Raw genomic sequence first — 23,796 nt, 5'->3', positions numbered from 1 at the left:
CTCTTGGAGCTGGAGGAGCAGAAGGTGGAGGCGGAGGAAGGGGATGTGTTGCGGCTAGCTGATATCTTGCTAATATAGCCTCAAGAGCTTGCAAGAAAGTCCCCTAATCAAGAGCTGACATTTCCTGTTGTGCCTGTGCTCCATGCTACTGAGGTTTATGTTCAACCTCATTACTACTTCCACTATTGATTCCTTCAAGAACCTCCTATTCGGTAACTCTTCTAGAGCCCTCCGCATTCGACATCTAACCACAAACACATAACATCACATTAGTAAGGAGAAAAATCCTAAATAAAATCATCAGACCATACCAGATCAGCAATTTCAACATCCTACTGGCATGTACATATTTATGATATAAAATATGCTCGGTTTAGACTAACAACCAGGTAAACATGCAACTTTGATACCAATAAATGTAATACCCTTAACTCATATGTGTCTCGATATACGAGTTAAAGATGTCACACCAACTCATAAAACATTTACTTAACTGAAATTTGCCTAAAAAATTGTTTTATTTTAAAACGTTTCTATCTTAACTTTAAAAAAACTATTTTAAAGATATCTCAACTTATAAATAAATTCTTGTCGTAGAAAAATAAATTCATTTGTTAATAATTGATTTTACCAATTCATGTCTTTTCGTGAAATCTTTTTAAAACATGATAATATAATATGCTCTTTTCATACATAAATATTGATAAAACTAAACCAAGTAAAATAAACTAAAATAGTTATAGTTTACTATGACATACTATTTAAAATAAATACGAAAAATAGAAACTACTGACATAATTATAAATGTCACTAAAAGTCAAAAGTAACATCATAGATGTCTTAATGATACTGATGATAGGTATGTCTTTCCAAAAAGATGCCCTGGTGACTCCTTATTGTTCGTACTTATCCATATTAGAACCTACATATGAAAATCATCACGCGCTAAGTATAACTTAGTAAGGTAGTAGTAATCTAAAATGAGAAAAATCTGAAAATATCATAAACATAAATAAAATAATTCGAATTCAAACATTAAATTGTCAAGCCAACTTATCCAAGTGGATTTCTTCACTTAGACCTATAATTTCTTTTAAGTCATGAAATCATGAATATTCTGAAAAACAATATCTAATAAAATAAGCATATCATGCTTTCAGTCAACTGGATATCATTCAAACTTTCATCTTCATTTTCATAGCCCAATGTAAATTTATGAGAACATAAGATACATGAGTAAGGTGCACACTATGCACAACACAGTGCAAATCATAATTGATATTGAGATATGATGCACTCCAGTGCAATCATAACTTGAACACCAACGGTGCTAGACATTGGTACATGAATGTACCAAAGCTGATATGATAACTGTTAACATTGGTACACGAATGTACCAAATATGATAATTGATAAGTACTCAATTAATGGCATGTCAAGTGTACCAACAATTCCCATTATACATACAATGGACTCATGTATCATAAATAAATTCATCATCAACAATATATTGGACAGTTCATACCCTAAATCATTCATAAAACTGATATAAAATATTATAAAAATATTCTTTATAAACTTTATAAACATGTTGTAAATTGAAATGAGGTTGACTTATCACAAGTCATCATCGATCAAAATAATTAAATAAATAATTGCACTCACTTTTGTCTCACTATAGTACCCTTTACACGATATTTCTAATCACGTGTTTTTTCTTTTCATTTCGAATCTTCCAGATTGTTAGATTTATCGTGCTCTGACAATACCAAATAATAACACAAAGTGTTTAAAATACATATTAGTATCGAACTAACATAAGTTGATTTAAACATTCAAATATTTATAAAATAAAAATCGGGAGTAAAATGATATTAAACTAAATCATATCTCCATTATAATTTGCAAGTTATTAATGGTAGATGTATTATAAATGGTATTATTTGCAAGGTCCCAAAACCTTGGGGACTTATTTGGGAGTAAAATGATATTAAACTAAATCATATTTTCAAGGTTTTGGGACCTTTCGAAATCCATCTCAAATCGGGAGTAAAATGATATTAAACTAAATCATATCTCCATTATAAAATAAGTCCCCAAGGTTTTGGGACCTTTCGAAATCCATGCAATTTGGTTCCAAACAACTTTCCAACTTAATTTCCAGCATTAAAAATATCAAAAATGAACATTGAATCCCTCAAATATTACATTCTTACGATAATATCCCATAATTCCAAGAACTTGTAATCTAGCCCTTTTACACTTTCAAGGTTCCAAATTGATCCAAACCAATCTCCAAATCACATGGAATACTTCTAATATCATTTATAATCCATAGGAATTTTTTTTAACATTTTTTTCAATTTTCTTCCCTATGGTCGAATACTTTTATCTCACCTACGAGGAACTTTTTATTCAATTTCAAGCATGAATTCAACCCCTATGATTAAATTCATGTATTTCCAATCATCACAACATCAAATTGAATCAAAATCCAATGATTATTCGTAAACCCTAACATGGCCAAATCTTATATACACATGTATAATTAATTCTAATCATTATACATGCTTTAGAAATAATCACTAACATCAAAAACAAAAAAAAACCTTCATCAACTCTTTAAAATCACTAAACTCTTCATAACCCTAATAATCAAATCTCATCACACAATCATCTTCACCATGAAATTTTGGTACCAAATGATAGAGAATATCATGTAGATTAATTCTCTATCTAATAGCTTAATCCAAAAACTAATCATATAACATGAAAAATGAAAATGAAAATCTTACCAATTTTTGCTTGAGAGGTTCGGACTTGGTGAAGAAAGAATATGAAAATGGCTTAATTTTCATAATTATTCTAGTATTTAAAAGATAAAACACATGGCATTTTCTAATTAATTGAATTTAATATTCAATTGATGAAAGATCTCAAAAATACCCTTAATAAATCTTGCAAATTACCAAATGTCATTGTATTATCTTCCATTAAAATATTCCTTGGTCAAATATGAATCAACTTGGCTTTTAATTTTCACTTTGGCCATGCAATTTTCGAAAATTACATTTTAGTCACTAAAATTCCAATGTTTCGGTCAAATCTGAAAAATTGCACTGTTCTGAGCCAAATTTTTCTGATATAAAATATGAAAATAATATTTTGAACTATTTTCTAACATCCTTCAAATTTTCATAAAATTTCGGTTCGATCCGAATATCCGATTTCAATACCGAACTTTACCACTTTATAGCTTTTAACACAAATCTAGTACAAAAAATTGATTCTCACTAAAATCTCTATTTTAATCCAAACTGTTCATTTGCATGCTAAAATATATAATTTTTTAAAAATTATAGTTTCAGTCCCTAAACTTTTCAAAGTTTATACTTTAGCCACTAAACTTTCAAAACTTACATTTTAGTCACTAGACAAAATTTGGGGTATTACAGCTCCGTAAAATGCTTGAAGATGGGCTCGAGGATCTTCCATGAATGAACCACTATATTACCCCATGGATTGTAACATTTGAAACATCACTGGTTTCAGCTCAAAATTGATAGCGTGAATGGTTGCTCGCACGATGCAGGATGTAAATCATCTAACGTTGCCACAACATGCTCTCAAATAGGTCGATTGCGATCATTCATGTTATAATATTGCTGATGCTCAACTCCATTGCCAGCTGGGAATTCTTCATTATTAGCATGTGGTAATGGTGGTAAAGCATTATTACCTCTATCTCGTACAACCATGTTTGATCGATGTAAACTTTAATCAAATCAAACCATTATTTGTCGATGAAAACTTTAGTCAAATCAAATAGATTTTCTTCGAACATATTTTGTATCCAATGATAACAAACATCAATGTGTTTTGTGTGAGAATCATAGATTAAATTCTTAGCTTAATGAATGACACTTTGACTATCAAAGTAGTTCTCCTTCTTGTGGCCCAATTCTAACATAAAATTCTTTATTCTTAATCATTCTTTACAAGCTTTAGTTGCAGCAATGTACTCGACTTTAGTTATCGATGATGCCACACATTTGTAGATTAACTGTCAAGAAACAGCTCCCCTCGAAAAAGTAGCCACATACTTGACGTTGATTTTCTTGAGTCAACATCTCCAACTATATTTGCATTTGGGTATGCTCTCACTTCCTACTTCCCTTTTCCAAAGCATAAACATTTCTTTGATGTCCAGCGTAAAAAAAAAAAATCATTTTACAATTTTCCAATAAGCTTCGTCGAGATTGGATAGAAATCGACTTACACCACTACTGCGGTATGAGCAATGTCAGGCCTACTACAAGTGGTGCCTATAAAATCTTCTTCATTTATTCTTGAAAGGCTTAAAACCATTCTACGCCATCCTTAAATGCATCGTCATTGATGAAAAATTTGGGCTCTTATAACCTGTTACTATCTTCGTTGCTGCTTGACTCACTCGGACAGTGACGTATACAATGCATTTCTATTTTATAATGATGGATCGTAATTTCCAGTGATATGGCTCTTGAATTCTTACAACTCAAGGTGTGGTGGAAAACCATAGATTTCTTCATGGCTTCAACAATTTCATTCCTAGCCTCTTTTCATAATGAACATGAAGTTTGATACGTAATACTACAAATATACATGAGCTAAGATCCATTTACAGTCAAACAGATCCTATCCCTCTCTATATATCCTCTCCCTGTTTAGCGATAAAGAAAAATCCTATGTTTGTAGCTGTTTAACTGATCCATCGGCATCCCAGCTTTTGACTCAGGTTGACTTTAAAAAGCAACTAACACGCGGAAAATTACCTGCTTCCACAAACTCCATTAGCAGAAAACTCAAACATCAGAGTGTGGGTGGAATGCCTTCACTATGACTCGGTTATAAAACACAAATTTCTCAGACAGTCTGAATAAACAAACTCTGGTCCACTCTAGTGGTCATCTTCATTGGTTCCAGGGCAGCTCGAGAAAAGTGCTTCCATCGATTCATACTGAAAAATGGAAGTTCAAATCATAAAACAATCAGGAATTCGGGATTTCGGAATATGATTTAGCTTAAAATTGTAGTTCGAAACATAAACAACCAAATGCAAAGCTTTAAATCAGTAAAAATGTTGAGGAAATCCAACTTACTTGAAATCCACAGAATGGGCAGTACTGATATTCCTCTCTCAGTTTCATCAATATATCTTGTAAATTCTACAAATTAAATTCTCACCCAGTTAAATAACAAGAAAGAAGACCATAAATTTCACGATCAAAAACATCTAAGGCTCTTCCCCGTAGCTCAAACAGAGAGACAGAAGTCGTAGCTCAATCAGAACCAGAATCTTCCTTCTGTAACAACCCAGACCCAATGCAGATAATAACAGAACGACATGTGTCAGAATTTATGGATGCATATAATTGCAGAATGGCATGCGACAAAATTTACGGATTTAAATAATAATAGAATGACATGCGACAGAATTTAAGGATACAGAATAAATGATCTGATCATAGCAGAGTGAGTATAAAATCAGAGGCATGCGGAATTCAGTATTTCCATCAGAAGTAACAGGCATGCATTACAGTGATTTTTAACAGAATCAGAGAACACGCTGATACAGGCAACAACAAGAGATCTGATGGCATCAGTCAACAATAGAGTAACTCAAGGCATGACTAAAACGGGCACGTGAGCCTATGTCGAGTGCGCATATTCTAATGTTGCAAGCTGATACCACTAACGCAGTTACTTTTCAGACCTAATCGTAGGATCGGTTTCGCAATCAGATTCTATCCTCTAGGACCTCTACATGTCATATCATAGTGGTCTAGGTCTAAAATGTAGTTTGGCCATTTGTGTCTAGGTCGAATATGATTATGAGGCATTATTAGACATGTATATTTGTGATGCATCTGTGTTTGAATTCATCAACAATGTTTAAACTACTAAAAAATCTTTCATGCTTAAAAGACAGCCGTAAATGCCAACCTAGTTTGCATGTTAGCTAGCATAAAGCAGTCAAACAATTTAGCCAACATAAAATCATCACCTAGATGCTCAATCTTAATTATTCCTCAATCAGAATGTTCTGAACTCTGTTATTCACAATACACTTCAGTTGAAGCACTCGTGCTGATAGAAACATGAAACCAGGACAGCTGGAAAACCTACTAAAACTAGATAAATGCAACACAAGGAAATGAGACAAATCTAATCCAATACATAACTGTATGTAACATAGGCATTAATAAAATATGTAAAGTTGGCCTAAAATAAGTTGGTACAGCAGTATACTCTGTGTATATATACATATATGCAAGTTCACATACCTCTCCTGTTACTACTTCTTCCTCTTCCTCTTCCTCTTGATCCCCCTCTTCTTCATCATTCTTCTTTGGCACAACAATTTCTTTATTCTCAAGTTGATCAAGGGCAGCCTTTGCCTTCTTGTAATTTACAACAACTCTCCGACTGCGCCACTGTGACTTTTGCCAGGAACCAAATTCTTCCATCAAAGCCTCCTCATTCTTCCTTTTTCTCTCAAACTCAATCTCCTCTCTTTTTCTTTTCTCCTTAAGTGGGTCATCCCGTCCAATCCCTGCTCGAGACCTCCGAATGTCAAGCCCCACTGGTTCAGCTCGACCTGACGCCTCCTTTCCAAGTGCTGAGCCTGGGGTGTAACCCATTTGCTTTAACAACTTGAAGTCAATGTTAGATTGAGGAATTGGAGCATCTATTTTTGCTAAGGTTTGCTCGTCCTCATCTAGCTGCTTTCTCTCTCTTTCAAGTTTACGTTGTTCTTGCCAGATCAACTTTTTCGACTTTTTCTTGAATGGTTGGGAGCTCAAAGGATTGTTGTTAGGAATCTGAAGAGAATTACTAAAAATATAATAACCTAATAGACTATACCAGTTTCCAAAAACGTAGCAATGAAAGAGCGGTATTTCAAATTTCATTTCATAACAATATATAAGATTTTATTAACAAAACACAGTTTCAAACAATTTTATCTCTGCATTTCTCCGAAGTTTGTTCCCTTCATGATTCTTGGTATTACTCTGTTTGGTTTCCATGAAACATAGGAAAATTCAAGAAACATGGTTAAACTTTCCACCAAAACCGAAATCTTATCACTGTCGTAACCGATTTTCGTCCGGCACAAATTTTTCTTGACGGGAAAAGTATGTAAATGAATAAATGGTTTTTTAAGGAAATGTTTTGGAGTCGTCATCAACCTTTTGGTTAGGTAGGTCGAATACTTAAAAATCATATTTTAAAAGAATTTTTAAGAAAATAGCAGTTAAAAGATAAATTGGTCTGCGAATAACTAAAAATTCATTCTTTTTAGTAATAAAGAGGGATTCGTGGTCGGTTACGTTTGGAGAAGGATTAGCACCCCCATAACGCCCAAAATTGATACCTTCAATTATAAATTGTCTCTAGTATTGGAAATGTTTTGGAGTCGTCATCAACCTTTTGGGTTAGGTAGGTCGAATACGTAAAAATCATCTTTTAAAAGAGTTTTTAAGAAAATAGCAGTTAAAAGATAAATTGGTCTGCGAATAACCAAAAATTCATTCTTTTTAGTAATAAAAAGGGATTCGTGGTCGGTTACGTTTGGGAAGGATTAGCACCCCCATAACGCCTAAAATGGTTATTCCTTCTCATTTATTCATTTTTCTATTCTCTCTCTAAGGAGAGAGAAGCTCTCCCTTCTCTCTAAACTCCCTCATCGGAGGGAGAGCCGGCCACCGTCGATCACTATTCACGGTGGTCAAAAAATATAAAAATACACCAAATCGAAGGTCAAGATCTCCTAAACCCAAATCCGGCTTTCTTTCTTCCTAAAAAGCCTTAGTATTTCCTAGATTTAGGTTTATACCTTTGTATTTTGGGTGCTCCAACGATGTTCGGAATCTCCTCAGTGGTAAGTTGCTTATTTCCTTTGTTTTTTCTTTTGATTTGTTGTTGACTGCTATTTGGGTAGCTCGGTTTTTGCTTGCTCTCGGTGGCAGTTGGTATCGTATTTGGGTTCTTCTATTTTTTTTCTTGTAGGGGATCGATGGCTTTTATAAGCCATCATGGTTTTTCTCTTGGACCGGTCAAAAGAATGGCTTTTGGTGAGTCACCGAACTATGGTGGTGACTCACCCTAGAGCTGCAACGTGGAGGGGCAGCTCGCTTCTGGTGTCTTCTAGCGAGGCATTGGCGTGGCAGTAGGGGGTCGGCAGCAGCTGGTTGGAACACATGGCAGTGGAGCAGCGGTTGTTCATCAACGATATGAGGCAGTGGTATTGGAGATAGGGTTTAGAAACTCTAACAGAAACCCTAAATGGGTTTTAGGTCTTCTCAGGTCTGGACCAGGTCTGGACCTCTCATCTGGGCCTGGACCGAGTATAAATCTGTTGTCTGGGCTTCTCTTTGGGTTTAGGCCTCGGGTTGTAATTGGGCTCCGAGATTAATATATTCGGGCCTATAATAATATATTTTATTAATAATAATAATAATTTAATAATAATAATAATAATAAATATTTATAATAATAATAAATATTTATAATAATAAAAAATGATAAATAAAAAATAAAAAATGGGATGAAACTTAGTGTCTACAGTTGCCCCTCTTTGCTCATTCTTGTGTTAATAAGAATGGGGCAAAGATGAAAAGACAATAAGTTTTTGTCTAGTTAACTTTTCTTTATTAAGACGGAGTTGTTGAACCCTCAAGTGATAGATTCAAATCTTTGCTGAAATCCATATTTTCAAAGCTTTGAAAAGTATAGTAATTCTTTGCTGAAATCTTTGCTAATCTCTGGAATTCCTGTCAAATATTCAATATCTGGATAAAAATGTGAAATGAATGCAAAGAAGTTTGTTCGAAGAGGAACTATCTCTGGTGTGATAAAATTTGTTTTGAGAGACGTTGTTTATTCGAAATATCGTGAATCAAGCTTAGTTTCTTGGTTATCAAGGAACCCCTTAAAAGGTTTAGCTTCCTTTAACAACTCTTTCGAGATAATTAAGAAACCCCTAAAATAGGCTTAGTTTTTAAAATCTCATTTGAAAACATCTTGTACTGAAGGTCTTACGGATGGCCCGAAGGCTTTAACATCTTGCTTAAAAGGCTTACATATGACCCGGGGGGTTTAAACATCATGCTCGAAAGACTTACTGATGGCCCGAAGGACTTAAAAATCAAGAACCCTCGAAAGCTTAGTTTCTTAGTTGTCAAAGAACCCCTTTGTTAGGCTTAGCTTCCTTTAATAACTCTTTTGAGATAGTTAAGAAACCCCTAAAACAGGCTTAGTTTTTAAAATCTCATTTGAAAACATCCTGCACTGAAGGTCTTATGGATGACCCAGAGGCTTTAACATCTTGCTCGAAAGGCTTACAGATGATCCGGAGGATTTAAACATCATGCTCGAAAGACTTACTGATGGCCCGAAGGACTTACAAATTAAGAAACCCTCGAAAGCTTTGTTTCTTAGTTGTCAAGGAACCCCTTTGTTAGGCTTATCTTCCTTTAACAACTCTTTTGAGATAATTAAGAAACCCCTAAAATAAGCTTAGTTTTTAAAACTTCATTTGAAAACATCATGCACTAAAGGTCTTATGGATGACCCGAAGGCTTTAACATCATGCTTGAAAGACTTACAGATGGCTCGAAGGACATACAAATTAAGAAACCCTCGAAAGCTTAGTTTCTTAGTTGTCAAATAACCCCTTTGTTAGGCTTAGCTTCCTTTAACAACTCTTTTGAGATAATTAAGAAAACCCTAAAACATACTTAGTTTTTTAAAATCTCATTTGAAAACATCCTGCACTGAAGTCTTATGGATGGCCCAGAGGACTTATAAATTTGACAAAAACCTTGTGTTTGAATGCAATAAAATGTATCAATGTAATGCATATTCTTTTATGCAAATGATGTTCTTATGAGTGCAAAAATGTTGATGTAATCTTCATTTGACTTCAAAGTGGTGAACTCGGTCTTCTTTCACTTAGTCAAAATATCATTTCAAGCTGGAATTCATTCTCTTTTTTAAAAGAGCAATCTTTGTGTTTTCTTTTCTTCATTTGCATGAAAGTCTCAGAAAAAATGTTTCATTCATGGAACTCTTGCTGCAGTCAGAATTATGACCTTGATGCCCCCATTTTTATCTTTGATAACACCGTCTTTCTTTGCTTAGGCTTGTGTAAAAATCCAATAAAGCTTTCATCTTTGAAAGGAGTATCTATCATCTTTGAAGAATGTAGATTTAGATATGCAAAACTCATCAGAGATTAATTAGGAGAACAACATCTGTTCTAATTTGACTCTTGAAACACATTACAAGGAGGTTTTATCCTATTTCATTTCATGTCTCCACATCTAATTGGATATTGAACAAAGCCATTCATACCATATCATGTCGAGATGTTTAACAACAACCTGTTGTTTAACCTTAGTTGGCTCCACTAGTTTCTTGTTGTTAAAATTTCAGCTTCCCTTCTCATGGAAAGAAATCTTCATTATATCTCACTTCTAACCTTGGGGTTGAAGAAGATAAACTTCATCTTGGGTCCACATATGGAAACACCATATGATCGCAATATTGGTTCAGCATTATAATTACTAGTTTGTAAAACATTTGACAACACATTCATCTTTTCTTGTAGCTTCTGCCCAAATTTCTCAATCAGTGAAGCTCTTTGCATAGTGTTTGGAGATTTTGTAGGACGTCACAAGGACACTTAAAAACAAAGCTCAGTGGGAATACAAGTGGGATGCTTTAACTGCCAGCATCAAATCACCAGAATAATGCAACTTTGTGTCTCATTGGAAATATTTTCTCCATTCAATGATCTTTCCATAAGAGGATATATGCCTTCAGTGTGCCCCAACATTTGTTGATACGAACGTTCAAAATGCATTCAACATTACTTCTTGTTGATGTGAGTCCTCAAAATGCCCCACATGGATCATTTCTAGTTGAAATTGGCTTTCAGCATGCCCCTTCCTTCTTGATGAGTTGCTGATAATGTCTCAAGAGAGTATTACAAGTTCAAGTCTCCAGACTATCTAGCTTCTTGGACCACTTGCTTTCAAGAATGTGAAATGCTTCATCATTTTAGCATCGTTTATTCTTTTTCTACAATAGAGGTAGAATATGCAACAACTTGCTTCAAGGACCTTCCTCATTTGAGATTGTTCTATTTGAAAATGTTTTCCTCCTTTATTTATCGATGAATGAAAGAATTTTGTAAAATATTGCTTATTACAGGTTCACAATAGAATCAAATCATAAGCATGAGTTCAAAGAATATTAAAAGAATGAACAACTCTTTGATGTTTGAGAATTATAGCTCTTTGACAAGTATCAAAATTTAGTTTGGTTTCAGGATGGCTTTCCTATTTTCTATGGTTACATCTATTTAAGATGTCACTCCTCTCTCACTCTTTGTGAACGTTGCCACATGCCTCACTTTAAGGACTTGGTATTTTAACCGGATGCGGACAAAATGAACTAGCATAGCCAATTACTAGACTTTATAGAATACTTCTATTTTAGTTCTCTAGAATCTTTCATTTATACTTATCTAACCAAAGCAGTGCGAAAATATCGGTCTAAAAATGAAATTTCTGAGTGCTTGTGTGAAATTGACTATAACCGGTGTTTCTTAACTCCCTTAATCCATCTTTATGTAGTAACTTTTTGCCTTTTTCCCTTTCTTTTTCTCTTTCTTTTTCTTTTTCTCTTTCTTATTCTTTTTTTTCTTTTTGCTATTTGAAACATATATATACAGCCAGGGTGATTAACCAATTGCTCTAGAGGGATAGCTCAATCTTTATTGCATATAATAGTATAATAGGCTAGCTGAATATTATCCATAAAGTCGGGGTGATTAACCAATTGCTTTAGGGGGATAACTCAAGTTTTATTGTATATAATAATATAATATGAATATACAACTCCAACTTCTTAAGCTTGTTAAGAAGAACCTGTTATAGTCTATGTGTTTTGGAGGAAGTCAAAAGATTTCTTCGTTAGAGTTCAATTCTCAAGCAACTGATTTAAACTAGATTTACCTATTTGTGAAGATTACGTTCATCATCAAACGCTGTCAATAGAAAAGTAGTCTAGTTGGTTTTGCAATGTAATACACAAATAATGCACCATGTTGTATGTTCCTGTATATAAATACCAAGCCTTTTGTGTAATTCCTTTCAATAGGAGAAGGATATCTCATATTTGTAATAGGATGTGTTTGGGTATGTTTCTTCTGAGGTAAGGTCAAGGGCCCTTGTTTTACCAGTTTTCAATCTTGATATCTTGTCAAAGATTATAACTCTAATCATGAAGAGTTTTTTAATCTTGTTTATATTCAAAGAACTGCAAGATTGCAAAATTGATTCAATGCTCATAACCTTAAAAGCAACACAAATTTATTTACACAAAAGGCGGAGAAAGGAACAAAAAAAACAAGTTCAAACAAGATGCTGAAAATAGAAAGTACTATGACTGATGAAATGATCTTTTCTTTGATTTGGATGCCCCTTTACTTATCCAATGCAACAACACTTGATTCAATCATGCTTTAATGCTCTACTTTGAGTTTGTCATCCATTGTTCCACCAACTCTCTTGTCAATGTCTCATTGTCAACAAGTATCTCTATTTCTTTTAACAGTGGCCTATAATTATCGGTAGAATGCCCAGATATCCCCAAGTGGAAATCACAAACACTATCTTCATCATAGCTATAAGCAGAAGGGTTTGGTGGAACTTTCATTGGTCTTGGTGTGATGTACTGACCTTTAATCAAATGAGGGTACAAGTCTGAAATGGAAGTTTGGAACACCTCCAAAGTATCTCTCAATCGCGTGACTTTATTTGGTCGATCCGAACAACTACTTGATCTTTTTCTTTTGCAATTGCGGGGACTCTAGATGCGACATTCATTCACATCATCATCTTTTTCTTTTTGATCCGTCAGGCTTTTGGATGTGACTTTTAATTTTCCTTCACTTATTACATTTTTAATTAATTCTCCATTTTTCAGTAAATTCTGGAATTCCTTTGTTGTATTTTCCAGTATTAACTCAAAGAAAGGAGCGGGAAGGGAATCGTGAAACGTATGTGATATCTCTTCTTCTAACATAGGAGGTTGAACTTGTGCTGCCACTCCTCTCCATCTTAAGGAATACTCTTGAAACCTTCATTGGCTTTCATTTTTACTCCTTGAAGATCTTTACGTTTGGGAGCTAAACCTTTAACATATCGATATTGTCCCAAAAATGCATCAGCTAGATCAACCTATCTCTTAATCTGCTCTTGGTTCAAATGATTGTACCATACTACTGTTGGCCTAACGAGGCTATCATGGAAGGAGTGAATTAACAAATCATTAGAATTTAAATATCCTTCCATTTTTATGTAAAACATTCTTAGGTGGATTAGGGGACAACTGGTGTCATCTTATTTCTCAAAATCAGGCATCCTGAATTCATAGGGAATAACCAAATCTGAAACCAAGCTGAGCTCTCTTGCTTCTAATTATTTGTGAAGGGCATTAATACCTTTCATATTTTTGATTGCTTCATCCACCCTATTGAATCCCTCTTCATATTATGAATAATTAATGAGGCTATTCTTTAGGTTCGAGAGGGATTCACCAGGGTATGTTATCCTTTTCGACTCATTAATCTGATAGTATCGTTGCTCTTTAGCATTTATCTCTTCTTTATCAGTTGTCATCACCTGAATAATTTGATTCGATCCATCTTGTAGAGAATCTTATGCTTCTTTCCTTGTATCTTGATGTAACCCTGTCAATTGTTCTGACCATGGATATTGTAATCCTTCACAAGATTGCTCTATTGCTTTCATAATGATAATATAGTAGTATGAATGAATGATCTCAGTTTTACTATTACAAAACCTTTCATGAATTATTTACATGTTTTTATAATTGATGCATATAACAATACTAAAATAATAATAAAAAATGTAATGTAAATGCAAAAATGCAAAAATGTGAACACAAATTATGCAAAAAGGTATCAATTAAGAGTGATCATCTTAAAACAACTTTCATTAAACACAAAAGTTTCGACACATCAAACAAAACTTTACATATATGGGATAACTTTCACTCCTAACTTCTCTATTTCCCTTAAAACCCAAGTTAACTTCCACTCATGCTCAGGTGTGGTGTTGTCAATCTATTTTAATTCTCTTGTGAAGCCAGCTTAATCAACCAATTTATGAGCCACATTATTTGCTTGAGCAGTAATTTCTTTCATGATATTGTCTTTTTCCTTCATCTTTTGTGTTAATTCTCGGAGTTGTAGACAATGTTGTTCTTTTTTTCTTGTGAGAGAATCTTTGTGTTCAAGAAGTTCTCATAAAAGATTTCCATAATCATCGAAACATTTCATCAATATCTTGTTCTTAGATTTAGTGGCTTTTAATTCAGTATCAATCTAATAATGATGGATCTGATATGATGCTTTCATGTTCGTTATAGCACTATTCAACATTTGATTTTTGGTTTGACATTTTCCCAATTCAATGAAAGTTGTATTGCGTATTTCTTCTGCAACTCGTAAATCATGAGAAAACTTCTTGGCTCGTCATTCATGTATCTTGCAGTTCTTTTTCAGTTTGGTGACCCCTTTTATCCACTCTTTTGGGGTATTTCTTATACCCACATCTTCAAAGGCTTGACTGATCTTTTGGAAATCCTCACACATGATTTTCATTTTTGTGCTCAATTTATCATTTTGAATCTTTAAATGACTTATTTGAGCCTCGTACATCAGCAAGTCTTATTCATTCTGGACGCCCCTACTGATATTCTTACCTTTGAACACTTTCAGTATTAATCTAGTAGGACCCTCAGTTGCCAAACTAGGTCAATCATTTATCATAAACTCTAAGATTCCATGATCTAAAAGACATTGGACTCGATGTTTGAAGGTAATGCAATTTTCAATGGTATGTCCTTGAGCTCTGGCATGATATTCATAATAAACGTTGATGTCATACCAATTCAGATACGGAGGTTGCAACGGTTTCACATAATGTGGAACCGCTTCTCGCACTTCAAGTAGCTTTTCGTACAACTCCTTATATGATATAGAGATAGTATCAAAATGAGATCCACCTATTATCTTGGATTGAACCTGAGTTTTCGACGTTGGGAGCAGACTAACTCTCGACGATTTCAGATTACATGATTTCTTCTCATTTCTGGGAGCTTTTACAGTTGTCACCATTTCCTTGGTATCTCCAGACAACTTGTGAATAAGAATGATGACTGTATGTAATTTCTCACATTGATTAGGATCAGAAGTCTCTTATATATCTGAGATTGCAGGATTATATTCATTGAGCTTTCTCTCTTTTTGTGCATGATTCTCTTTTTCTTTGGCAAAAACAGATATTCTATCCATCATCTTGGACATTTGCTCTCTTATTTCTCGTATCTTATTTTACTCTTCAACGGGTATACGATCCTTGGGTGCATAGTTCTTCTCCATCCTTGGAGTTCCTTCAGGATGTCATTTCTTGGCTGCGTCATAGTTTGCTTGATCATAAAACTTTTTGTCCATATATGAAAACTTTTCAATTTGATGTCCACTCTTGAATCAATACCTTCTAATCATGTCATGACCATGCAATGCAAACAAAAGAAATATAAACAAGTTAGATAAAAATAAAATTCATGGAAAAATAAGAAAAAATAAAATGGTTAGTACCAATTAATGGAAAGAAAAGATTATATCTATCATGGTATCTATATATATCCTAACCTCATGCTTTCTAGTTCCATGCTTTGTTTGGAAAAATTAACCTAACCGCATGATTACTAGTTCGCACGCATTTATTCAGAAAACAATCAGATAATTTAAAAGACGAAAGTTAGAGTTCATTTCTCCTTTGTGTACACCTACGGACAAAGTTTCAACATTGTCTTAGATCGGGTGAATTTCTACGATTTATTATATGCAGAGTTTCGGTTCTAGGAGTAAAGGTACTCAAATTGTCCTTGTTGGTGCCCCTTGGGCTGCCAAACCCTCAATCCTAGTCCATTACAGACTTAAGCGGATCGAGTTCAATTCGAGGGGACATATTTCTCTCTGCCTAACACGGAGAATAAATCCTTACGAAGATATAGGGTATATAAACCCCGAAAGCTACTTGCTAGGTATGACACGGAGAATAACTTCTCACGAAGACGTCACTTTCACTCCCACTTAAAAGGGAAAGAGCTCAATTATAGAGCTTATGTTTATGCAATGCACGTGTTGTGTGTGAGGAGAAATTCTCAAACCCTTAACAAACAACTATTTTAAACAAATGAATCATAATATCTGAAAATCAATCAAATATAAACATTAATACAAGGATAAAAGTAATTGAAATAAATCAAAAGAATCATAAATTAAATAAATTTGAATTCTTAATTAATTATGGAGACAATATATAATCGACTTAGGTTTGACCAGGGTCCCTAGTGGAGTCGCCAAGCTGTTGTAACCAGTTTTTGCTCGGGCACGAATTTTTCTTGGCGGGATAATATGTAAATGAATAAATGGCTTTTTAAGGAATTTTTGGGAGTTGCCATCAACCTTTTGGGTTAGGTAGGTCGAATACCTAAAAATCATCTTTTAAAAGTGTTTTTAAGAAAATATCATTTAAAAGATAAATTGGTCTACGAATAACAAAAAATTCATTCTTTTTAGTAATAAAAAAGGGATTCGTGGTCATTACGTTTGGGGAAGGATTAACACCCCCCATAACGCCTAAAATCGGTACCATTCGATTATAAATTGTCTCTAGTATTGGAAGTTTAAGAATTCAAATATGAATTTAATTTACGATCTTGTTATTTCAAATTAAATCGGATAATTCTAAGGATCAATATATTAAAATAATTTTTATAAAATTAAAGTAAATAAATATATATTTTTAGGGTTTTATAACTGGGGTATTAATTCATTTAAAAATATCAGAAAATGACATCTAGTTACTTTAAGACAGTCTCTTTCTTTAAAATTAAAAAATAAATAAATATTAATAAGAATATGATAGTTTTTCCTAAAAAATAATTTAAATAAAACTGAAGTAAATATATATATATTATAAGTAAAATATTTATTTATTTAAAAATATTAAAAAATGACATCTAGTTACTTTAAGACGACCGCTTTCTTTAATAGTAAAAATAAATAAATATTATCCTTTCAAATATATATATTCATATGATTAAAATAAAATAAAAATAAAAAATAATAATTAAAGTAATAAAAAATTTGAAACTAAAGGGGTAATAATAAAACTATAATTAAATAGTGATCAAATTAAAAAAATTATTAAAGCTATGTAATTAAATTAAAAAGTAATAAAATTTATGATCAAAAATAAAAATTATTAAAATATCAGGGATTAAATTATAAAATATATAAATTAATAGTCATAAATCAAAATATCATGAAATATAAGCACTAATAGTGTAATTTAACCCTAAATGACTATTTGGGATTAAAATATAAATTATTAATATAATAGGGACTAGTAAGCTATTTTACCTAAAATATATATAATATTAGTAGGGACTAAAATATAAATAAAACAAAATACGAAATCCAAATTAAAAGGCACAAAAACATGATTTTAGTGACCAAATTGAAACTATTATAAATTCAAGGGACAACGGAAAGGGTTTTCCTATAATGGAATTACTTAGAAGTCCTTCCCAAAACGACGTAGTTTTGAGTTGGTTTAAATACCCCAAAATTGGCCCAAAATGGTCATTTCTTCTCATTTCTTCATTTGAAGCTCTCCGTTCTCTCTAAACTCACTCACCCGAGGGAGAGACGGTCACCGGCCAGCCACCGTCTTCACTATTTCAGCCACTTCTGTCACTATTTCGGCCACCGCCAATCACTATTCACGGTGGTCAAAAAATATAAAAATACACCAAATCGAAGGTCGAGATCTCCTAAACCCAAATCCGACATTCTTTCTTCCTAAAAAGCCCTAGTATTTCCTAGATCTAGGTTTATACCTTCGTATTTTGGGTGCTCCGACGACGTTTGGAATCTCCTCAGTGGTAAGTTGCTTCTTTCCTTTGTTTTTTCTTTTGATTTGTTGTTGACTACTGTTTGGGTTGCTCGGTTTTTACTTGCTAGGTGGCTATTGGTGTCGTATTTGGGTTCTTCTGTTTTTTTTCTTGCAGGGGATCGATGGCTTTTATAAGCCACCATGGTTCTTCTCTCGGACTGGTCACAAGAACGGCTTTTGGTGAGTCACCGAACTATGGTGGTGACTCACCCTAAAGCTGCAACATGGAGGGGTAACTGGCTTCTGGAGTCTTCTGGCGAGGCGTTGGCTGGTTGGAACACATGGCAGTGGAGCGGCGACTGTTCATCCACGATCTGAGGGAGCGGCGTTGGAGATAGGGTTTGGAAACCCTAACAAAAAGCCTAAATGGGTTTTAGGTCTTCTCGGGTTTGGATCGGGTCTGGACCTGGATCGGGTATAGATGTGCTTTCTGGGCTTCTCTTTGGGTTTGGGTCTTGGGTTGTAATTGGGCTCCGAGATTAATGTATTTGGGCCTGTAATAATATATTTTATTAATAATAATAATAATAATAATAATAATAATAATAATAATAATAATTATAATAATAATAATAATAAAAATGATAAATAAATAATAAAAAAATGGGGCAAAAACTTGGTGTCTACGACAAGCTTAGTCTGATTTAAGAAACATTGAAGTATTTTTGTTTTTCTATCGATTTTTCCTCGGAAACCTTCTAGGAATCTGTTTTTCTTTGTGATCATTACCTATTTTTTCGTCTATTTGTCCTTTTTTTTTCTCTCCCGATCACAGGAAAAGCTAAGATTTGAGACGAAAATGCACAAAGAGCTGTTGTGTTTGCATTTCATTGTGGTTGTTTTCTCGGCGGCTTTGCTTCCAGAATCCAAGGCTACTACTGATAAACTTGATGGTAATAATATTCCAATCTGTTTTTCCCTCTCAACTTTCTTGATTATTTCTTTTTCATATAATTTTTCTGTAGGGTTTTTATTACTGTTTAAGTACTTTATTAGTTAATTTACTTTATGCATGGGATTTTTTTTTAAATATAACAGAGGCGTAATCTCTGGCGAAGAGAGAAATACAGTAGGTGAGAAAAAGTAGATAATTTTTCTGGTAATCATGTATTACTTTATCTGTTGACTAAAATATCATGCTTAAATTTATGAGTTCATAACTTCTGCACTGCATCATAGTCTTAATATATTAAGAAAGAAAGTGTTCATGGATGTGATCAAATTAACTTGATTTTATGGACCAGAAACACTGTTGTTCATAATCCTTATGCCATTTGTTATCAACTAGTACGCGTTCTTTGCTTTAGTTACCGTTTCAGTGATCAACTTATGCTGATAGCATAGCATTACTAATCTGTGTTTTACTTGTCTATTACCATTTGGCCTTTTTCAGTTATAGCTTTAAATAGTTTGTTCAAGGACCTGAACTTTGCGTCCCAGCTAAAAGGGTGGAAACTTGACGGCAGTGATCCATGTGGAGATGTCTGGACTGGAGTAGCATGTTCTGGGTCTTCCGTGACACGCCTGTAATGATGTTTAGCTTAAATAAACCTTGCATTCTAGTAGCATTTTTGTTGCTTTGTTTTGTACAGACTAAATAAACTATTATCCATACCCTTTCGCAGGACAATTCCAACACTAAATCTTGGTGGATATCTAGGCCAACTTGATAATCTCCATAACCTGGCTCAGGCATCTGTGAGTAACTTTTACTTCGTCTTATGTTTTGTACTTCAGAAAATGTCACTCATATTGAGCTGGTTTTATATCTGTTAGGGATGTAAGCTCCAATAATATTGAAGGTGAAATTCCTTATGGCTTACCACCCAATGTCACTCATGTGTAAGATGCTTGATCTCTATAGTTTTGGTTCATTATTTAATTAATTTATTAAATCTCAATTTAGACTTTATCCCCCAATATTTCATTCTCATTTGATGATTGCAGAAATATGGCATGCAACAGGTTCATAAAAAATATACCTCACTCGATATCTTTCTCGACAAATCTAAGGCATTTGTAAGCTGCTTTTACGCTGACTACCTAGTTAGATGGCTTCATTGATGTAATTATGATCATTCCTTTCCTTTCCTTTTCAGGAATCTAAGCCACAACCCTTTGTCTGGACCTATTGGCGATGTGTTTACTCAATTGCAGAGTCTGAAAACAATGTATTCTTTTATATTCCATTTTGTTACTAGTTTCCACACCTCCATGGACTCCAAACTCGAATGATGGTTGATATAAAATCTTAACCTATCATGATAGGGATCTATCGAACAATAAGTTCGCTGGAGATCTTCCAAAATCTTTTGCATCACTGACTAATCTTACCGAACTGTGAGTTACATGCCAGCTTAATCTTCTTCTTTTGTTGAACTCCCCTTCTTCTTTCAGCCATTATACAGGCAATGTTACCATATGTTTCTTCGGTCTCCTTACAGGTCCTTGGAAAATAACAACTTCACTGGATCAGTGATATATTTGGCTGAGCTTCCCCTAAGTTACCTGTACGTGTATGAGGACTGGTTTCCACTACATTTTTCGGCTAATTTTGATATTTTACGAGTTACTCATATTTCTCAGGAACCTTGAAGGCAGCCATTTTACTGGCAGAATTCCAAGGCAGTTTCAGTCTATTCAAAATTTATGGTGAGCAATGCAATCTCAGGGGTGTTAGCTTGCATAAGCAAACAAATTATACTATAACCATTTTACTATTTTACTTCTGAACAGGTTTTGGGGCAATAGATTCGACACAGTGGCCATATACCCTCCTTGGAATTTCCCTTTGGACAGTGATCCACATGAGCAAAATATTAGCAGCCCACCATCATCTCAGCAGAGTGCTATGGTGGACTACCCCTCCTCTGAAACAAGTAAAAGAAAGAAGAAAAGGCTAAGCCCCCTTGGAATATCTTCTGTGGTCGTTGGGGCAGCTGCAGCGGCAATCTGTGTTGCAGTATTCTTTGTGATCCACATTAAGCGATCTAATGCGAAAAAGCTAGAAAGCTTGGACAGCAGCGTTAGCACGCATCATTCTCCTATAATCAGTCCAAGTATTGGCGAGAACTCCACTTTTTGCATTGATGAGAATTGGGGAAATCAGTTGTACCTATCTCACTTATTAGTTATAATTAAACCATTTCTCTTTCGTCCCCATATGAGTATAGACTTTTCCACTGCTGCACAAACCGCAAGTCTACCATTTGCCAATATCAGCAGTGCATTCAATCTGGCCCCAAGGCGAAATCCATCTGTTCTTCCGAATAATACTGAGAATACAGCTAGAAGAAAAAGCTTCGCAGGATAACTCAAATTTTCTACGAATTCAAGAGTATACAGTGGCAGAGCTTCAATTAGCTACCAACAGCTTCAGTGAAGAAAACCTTCTTGGAGAGGGAACTGTTGGTCCTGTTTACAAAGCTGAGCTCCCTGATGGCCAAGTAACTTTGTTAACTGATATGGGCTTTTATGTAATGTTCAAAGTGACGTTAAAATTCTATACAAGGTTTTATCAATGTTTTACAGAAATACCGTTCTTTTCTTTTTACGGCTTTTGCTGTGAAAGTCATCAACATCGCATCTTTGTCATTCCATGAAGAAGAGAAATTTATGGATGTCATTCAGATGGCATCGCAACTTAGGCATCCTAATATCGTAAGACTTATTGGCTACTGTGTAGAACATGATCAGCATCTTGTGGTGTATGAATATGTGAGAAACTTGTCCCTTGAAGATGCTTTGCACAATTAAGTCTTACGTCTTCGTATTGCTCGGGCCTTGGTGTAAGTTTTTCTTGTTGTACACAAGCATTGATCATTCAAATTCACTGGCTGTAAGATTTTATATTCATCAATAAAATTGAACCATACACTTTTCTATCATGAAGATAGGGTTATATATGATCTCCTTATTTAAGGCTTCTTTGTCAATAAATCCAGACATGATTTTCCCTTGTTTTTAATGGTTTCAATAATTATTATTTTTTTTATAGGAATTGAATGCCTCATTAAAAACGTATTTCTTGATTAAATGGACTTATAGAGAAGCTCTTTAATCAGCGGAAGGAGGAAAAGAGTGTCTTAAGATTTTATTAAACATAAGAAAACCAAGATAAAACCAGAGATACACCCCAACATAAAACAAAACACCAAAAACAAACCCAAACAGCAACAGTAGCGCAGCCTAATCCAAACATAGCTACAACAACAACCTCTAAAGGATTGACCCGACTAAAAGCCTAACTCTTGGCCCGACGGCTACCCAAAACAAAACACCTAAAATAAAAGAAAAAAATAACAGCTAACTGAAATCATAGAAGCCAAAATAAAACACTACACCAGGAGCTTCCACATGAAGAGTGCAGAAAACCAAGCAACAAAAACACTCAAAACGCCTTTCTGCCACTGAATCTCGTCTTGTCGATGGAGGCCATCTGAACCTCCAACTCCTAAAAACAAAAAATCCAAAGTGAATCACCTGAAATACCTCGCATATGTGACTGTGGTTTATCAGTTCTAAGACCGCTTACAAGCAACTCTGCGAAAACTAAGGTAAGAACATCAAGGAATAGTTTGATGGGGTTCATGGAAACAGTAAGTTGATAGTAAGAGCAACCGTACTTTTCTTGCCACTGGATTGAGCTAAATTTTATAAATAAACTTGCATTTGCTGAGAAAGAACTTGGGCCACCAGAATTATATGCTTACATGCAATTTTATTTTATTTTATTTTTTATCAAGTCCTTTGGAGAAAGCTACAAGCTGCAAGAACTTGAATTCAGCTAAAAACGTCATTTGCAGGCTTCGGAAATTGCTATCATGAACACTGGTTACATTGCACCTGAACACGGGCAGCCAGGGAATGATAAACAGTGATGCATACGCCTTTGGAGTGTTGGTTTTGGAGTTATTAACAGCAAGATGACCACTGGACAGATGCTATATTCGATATCCTTTTTTTTTTTTTTTTTACATTTGGTGTCAACTCTTTGATTTCTTTTTTCTCTTGTTTGATGTTAGAACACAATTCAAAACCTCAAGATTAGCAATCATTGGTGGAGTGGGCTTTATTCCGTCTTCACGATAACGAGTCTTCGCAACAGATGGTTGATCCTGGCAACAGAAGAACGTTCCCTGCCAGGTTTCTCTCCGGTTTTGCACTGTGTCCTTATGTATTCAGGTATTGCAGATATATTCAAATTTCGTACATTAGTTGTCTATAAATAATGAAAAATAGTTTATTATTTACCTAAAACGCAGCCTGAGAAAGAATTCCGACCACGCATGTCTGAAATCGTGGAAGCTCTGACACTTCTATTACAGAAGATGGGGATAACAAAGAGCAACACAGCAACAGATGGAACTGAAGTTGAACCGCTCGTCGACAGATCTTTCAGGTCAACTCAAACTCGCTTTGTGGGCTCTCCAATGGCTAGCTTGGCCATTGATGGTACATAGTCTTGACTGACACATTTATTCAACTAAGCAATAGCATGCACGAGAGTTCTTCAGATCCTTGTTCTTTGGCAAACAATAATCACCGTTAAACTTTCTAGAATAGATTCTTAGATCAATAATGAATTCTGGATCGATTCTCTTTCGCTCATAGCAATTGAGTCACAGGTCCTTGTTCACCTGTGTTAATTTTTTCCTTTAGATAAAAATTCCAGTGAGAATATTAAGTG

At 34.4% G+C, this 23,796-nt stretch overlaps 1 protein-coding gene and 1 pseudogene across 1 annotated transcript; one reads left to right on the top strand and one right to left on the bottom strand.

The window, feature by feature from the left end:
* Positions 1–4,902: 4,902 nt before the first annotated feature.
* Positions 4,903–6,953, bottom strand: LOC120201999 (G patch domain-containing protein 11-like). Its single transcript, XM_039202494.1, has 3 exons — positions 6,327–6,953; positions 5,142–5,207; positions 4,903–4,999 (listed from the first exon to the last, which is right to left on the bottom strand). The coding sequence occupies exons 1-3, from the start codon at positions 6,951–6,953 to the stop codon at positions 4,940–4,942; spliced, it is 753 nt and encodes a 250-aa protein (XP_039058425.1). The 3' UTR covers positions 4,903–4,939.
* Positions 6,954–8,078: 1,125 nt separating this feature from the next.
* LOC120201998 lies at positions 8,079–23,648 on the top strand (annotated as a pseudogene).
* The last annotated feature ends 148 nt before the right edge of the window (positions 23,649–23,796 follow it).

This window comes from Hibiscus syriacus, unplaced genomic scaffold, assembly GCF_006381635.1.
Source record: "Hibiscus syriacus cultivar Baekdansim isolate YM2019G1 unplaced genomic scaffold, ASM638163v2 tig00008145_pilon, whole genome shotgun sequence".
Classification (NCBI taxonomy): Eukaryota; Viridiplantae; Streptophyta; class Magnoliopsida; order Malvales; family Malvaceae; genus Hibiscus; species Hibiscus syriacus.
The sequence above is the reverse complement of the archived record's forward strand: the minus strand, read 5'-3'. Positions and strand labels throughout refer to the sequence as shown.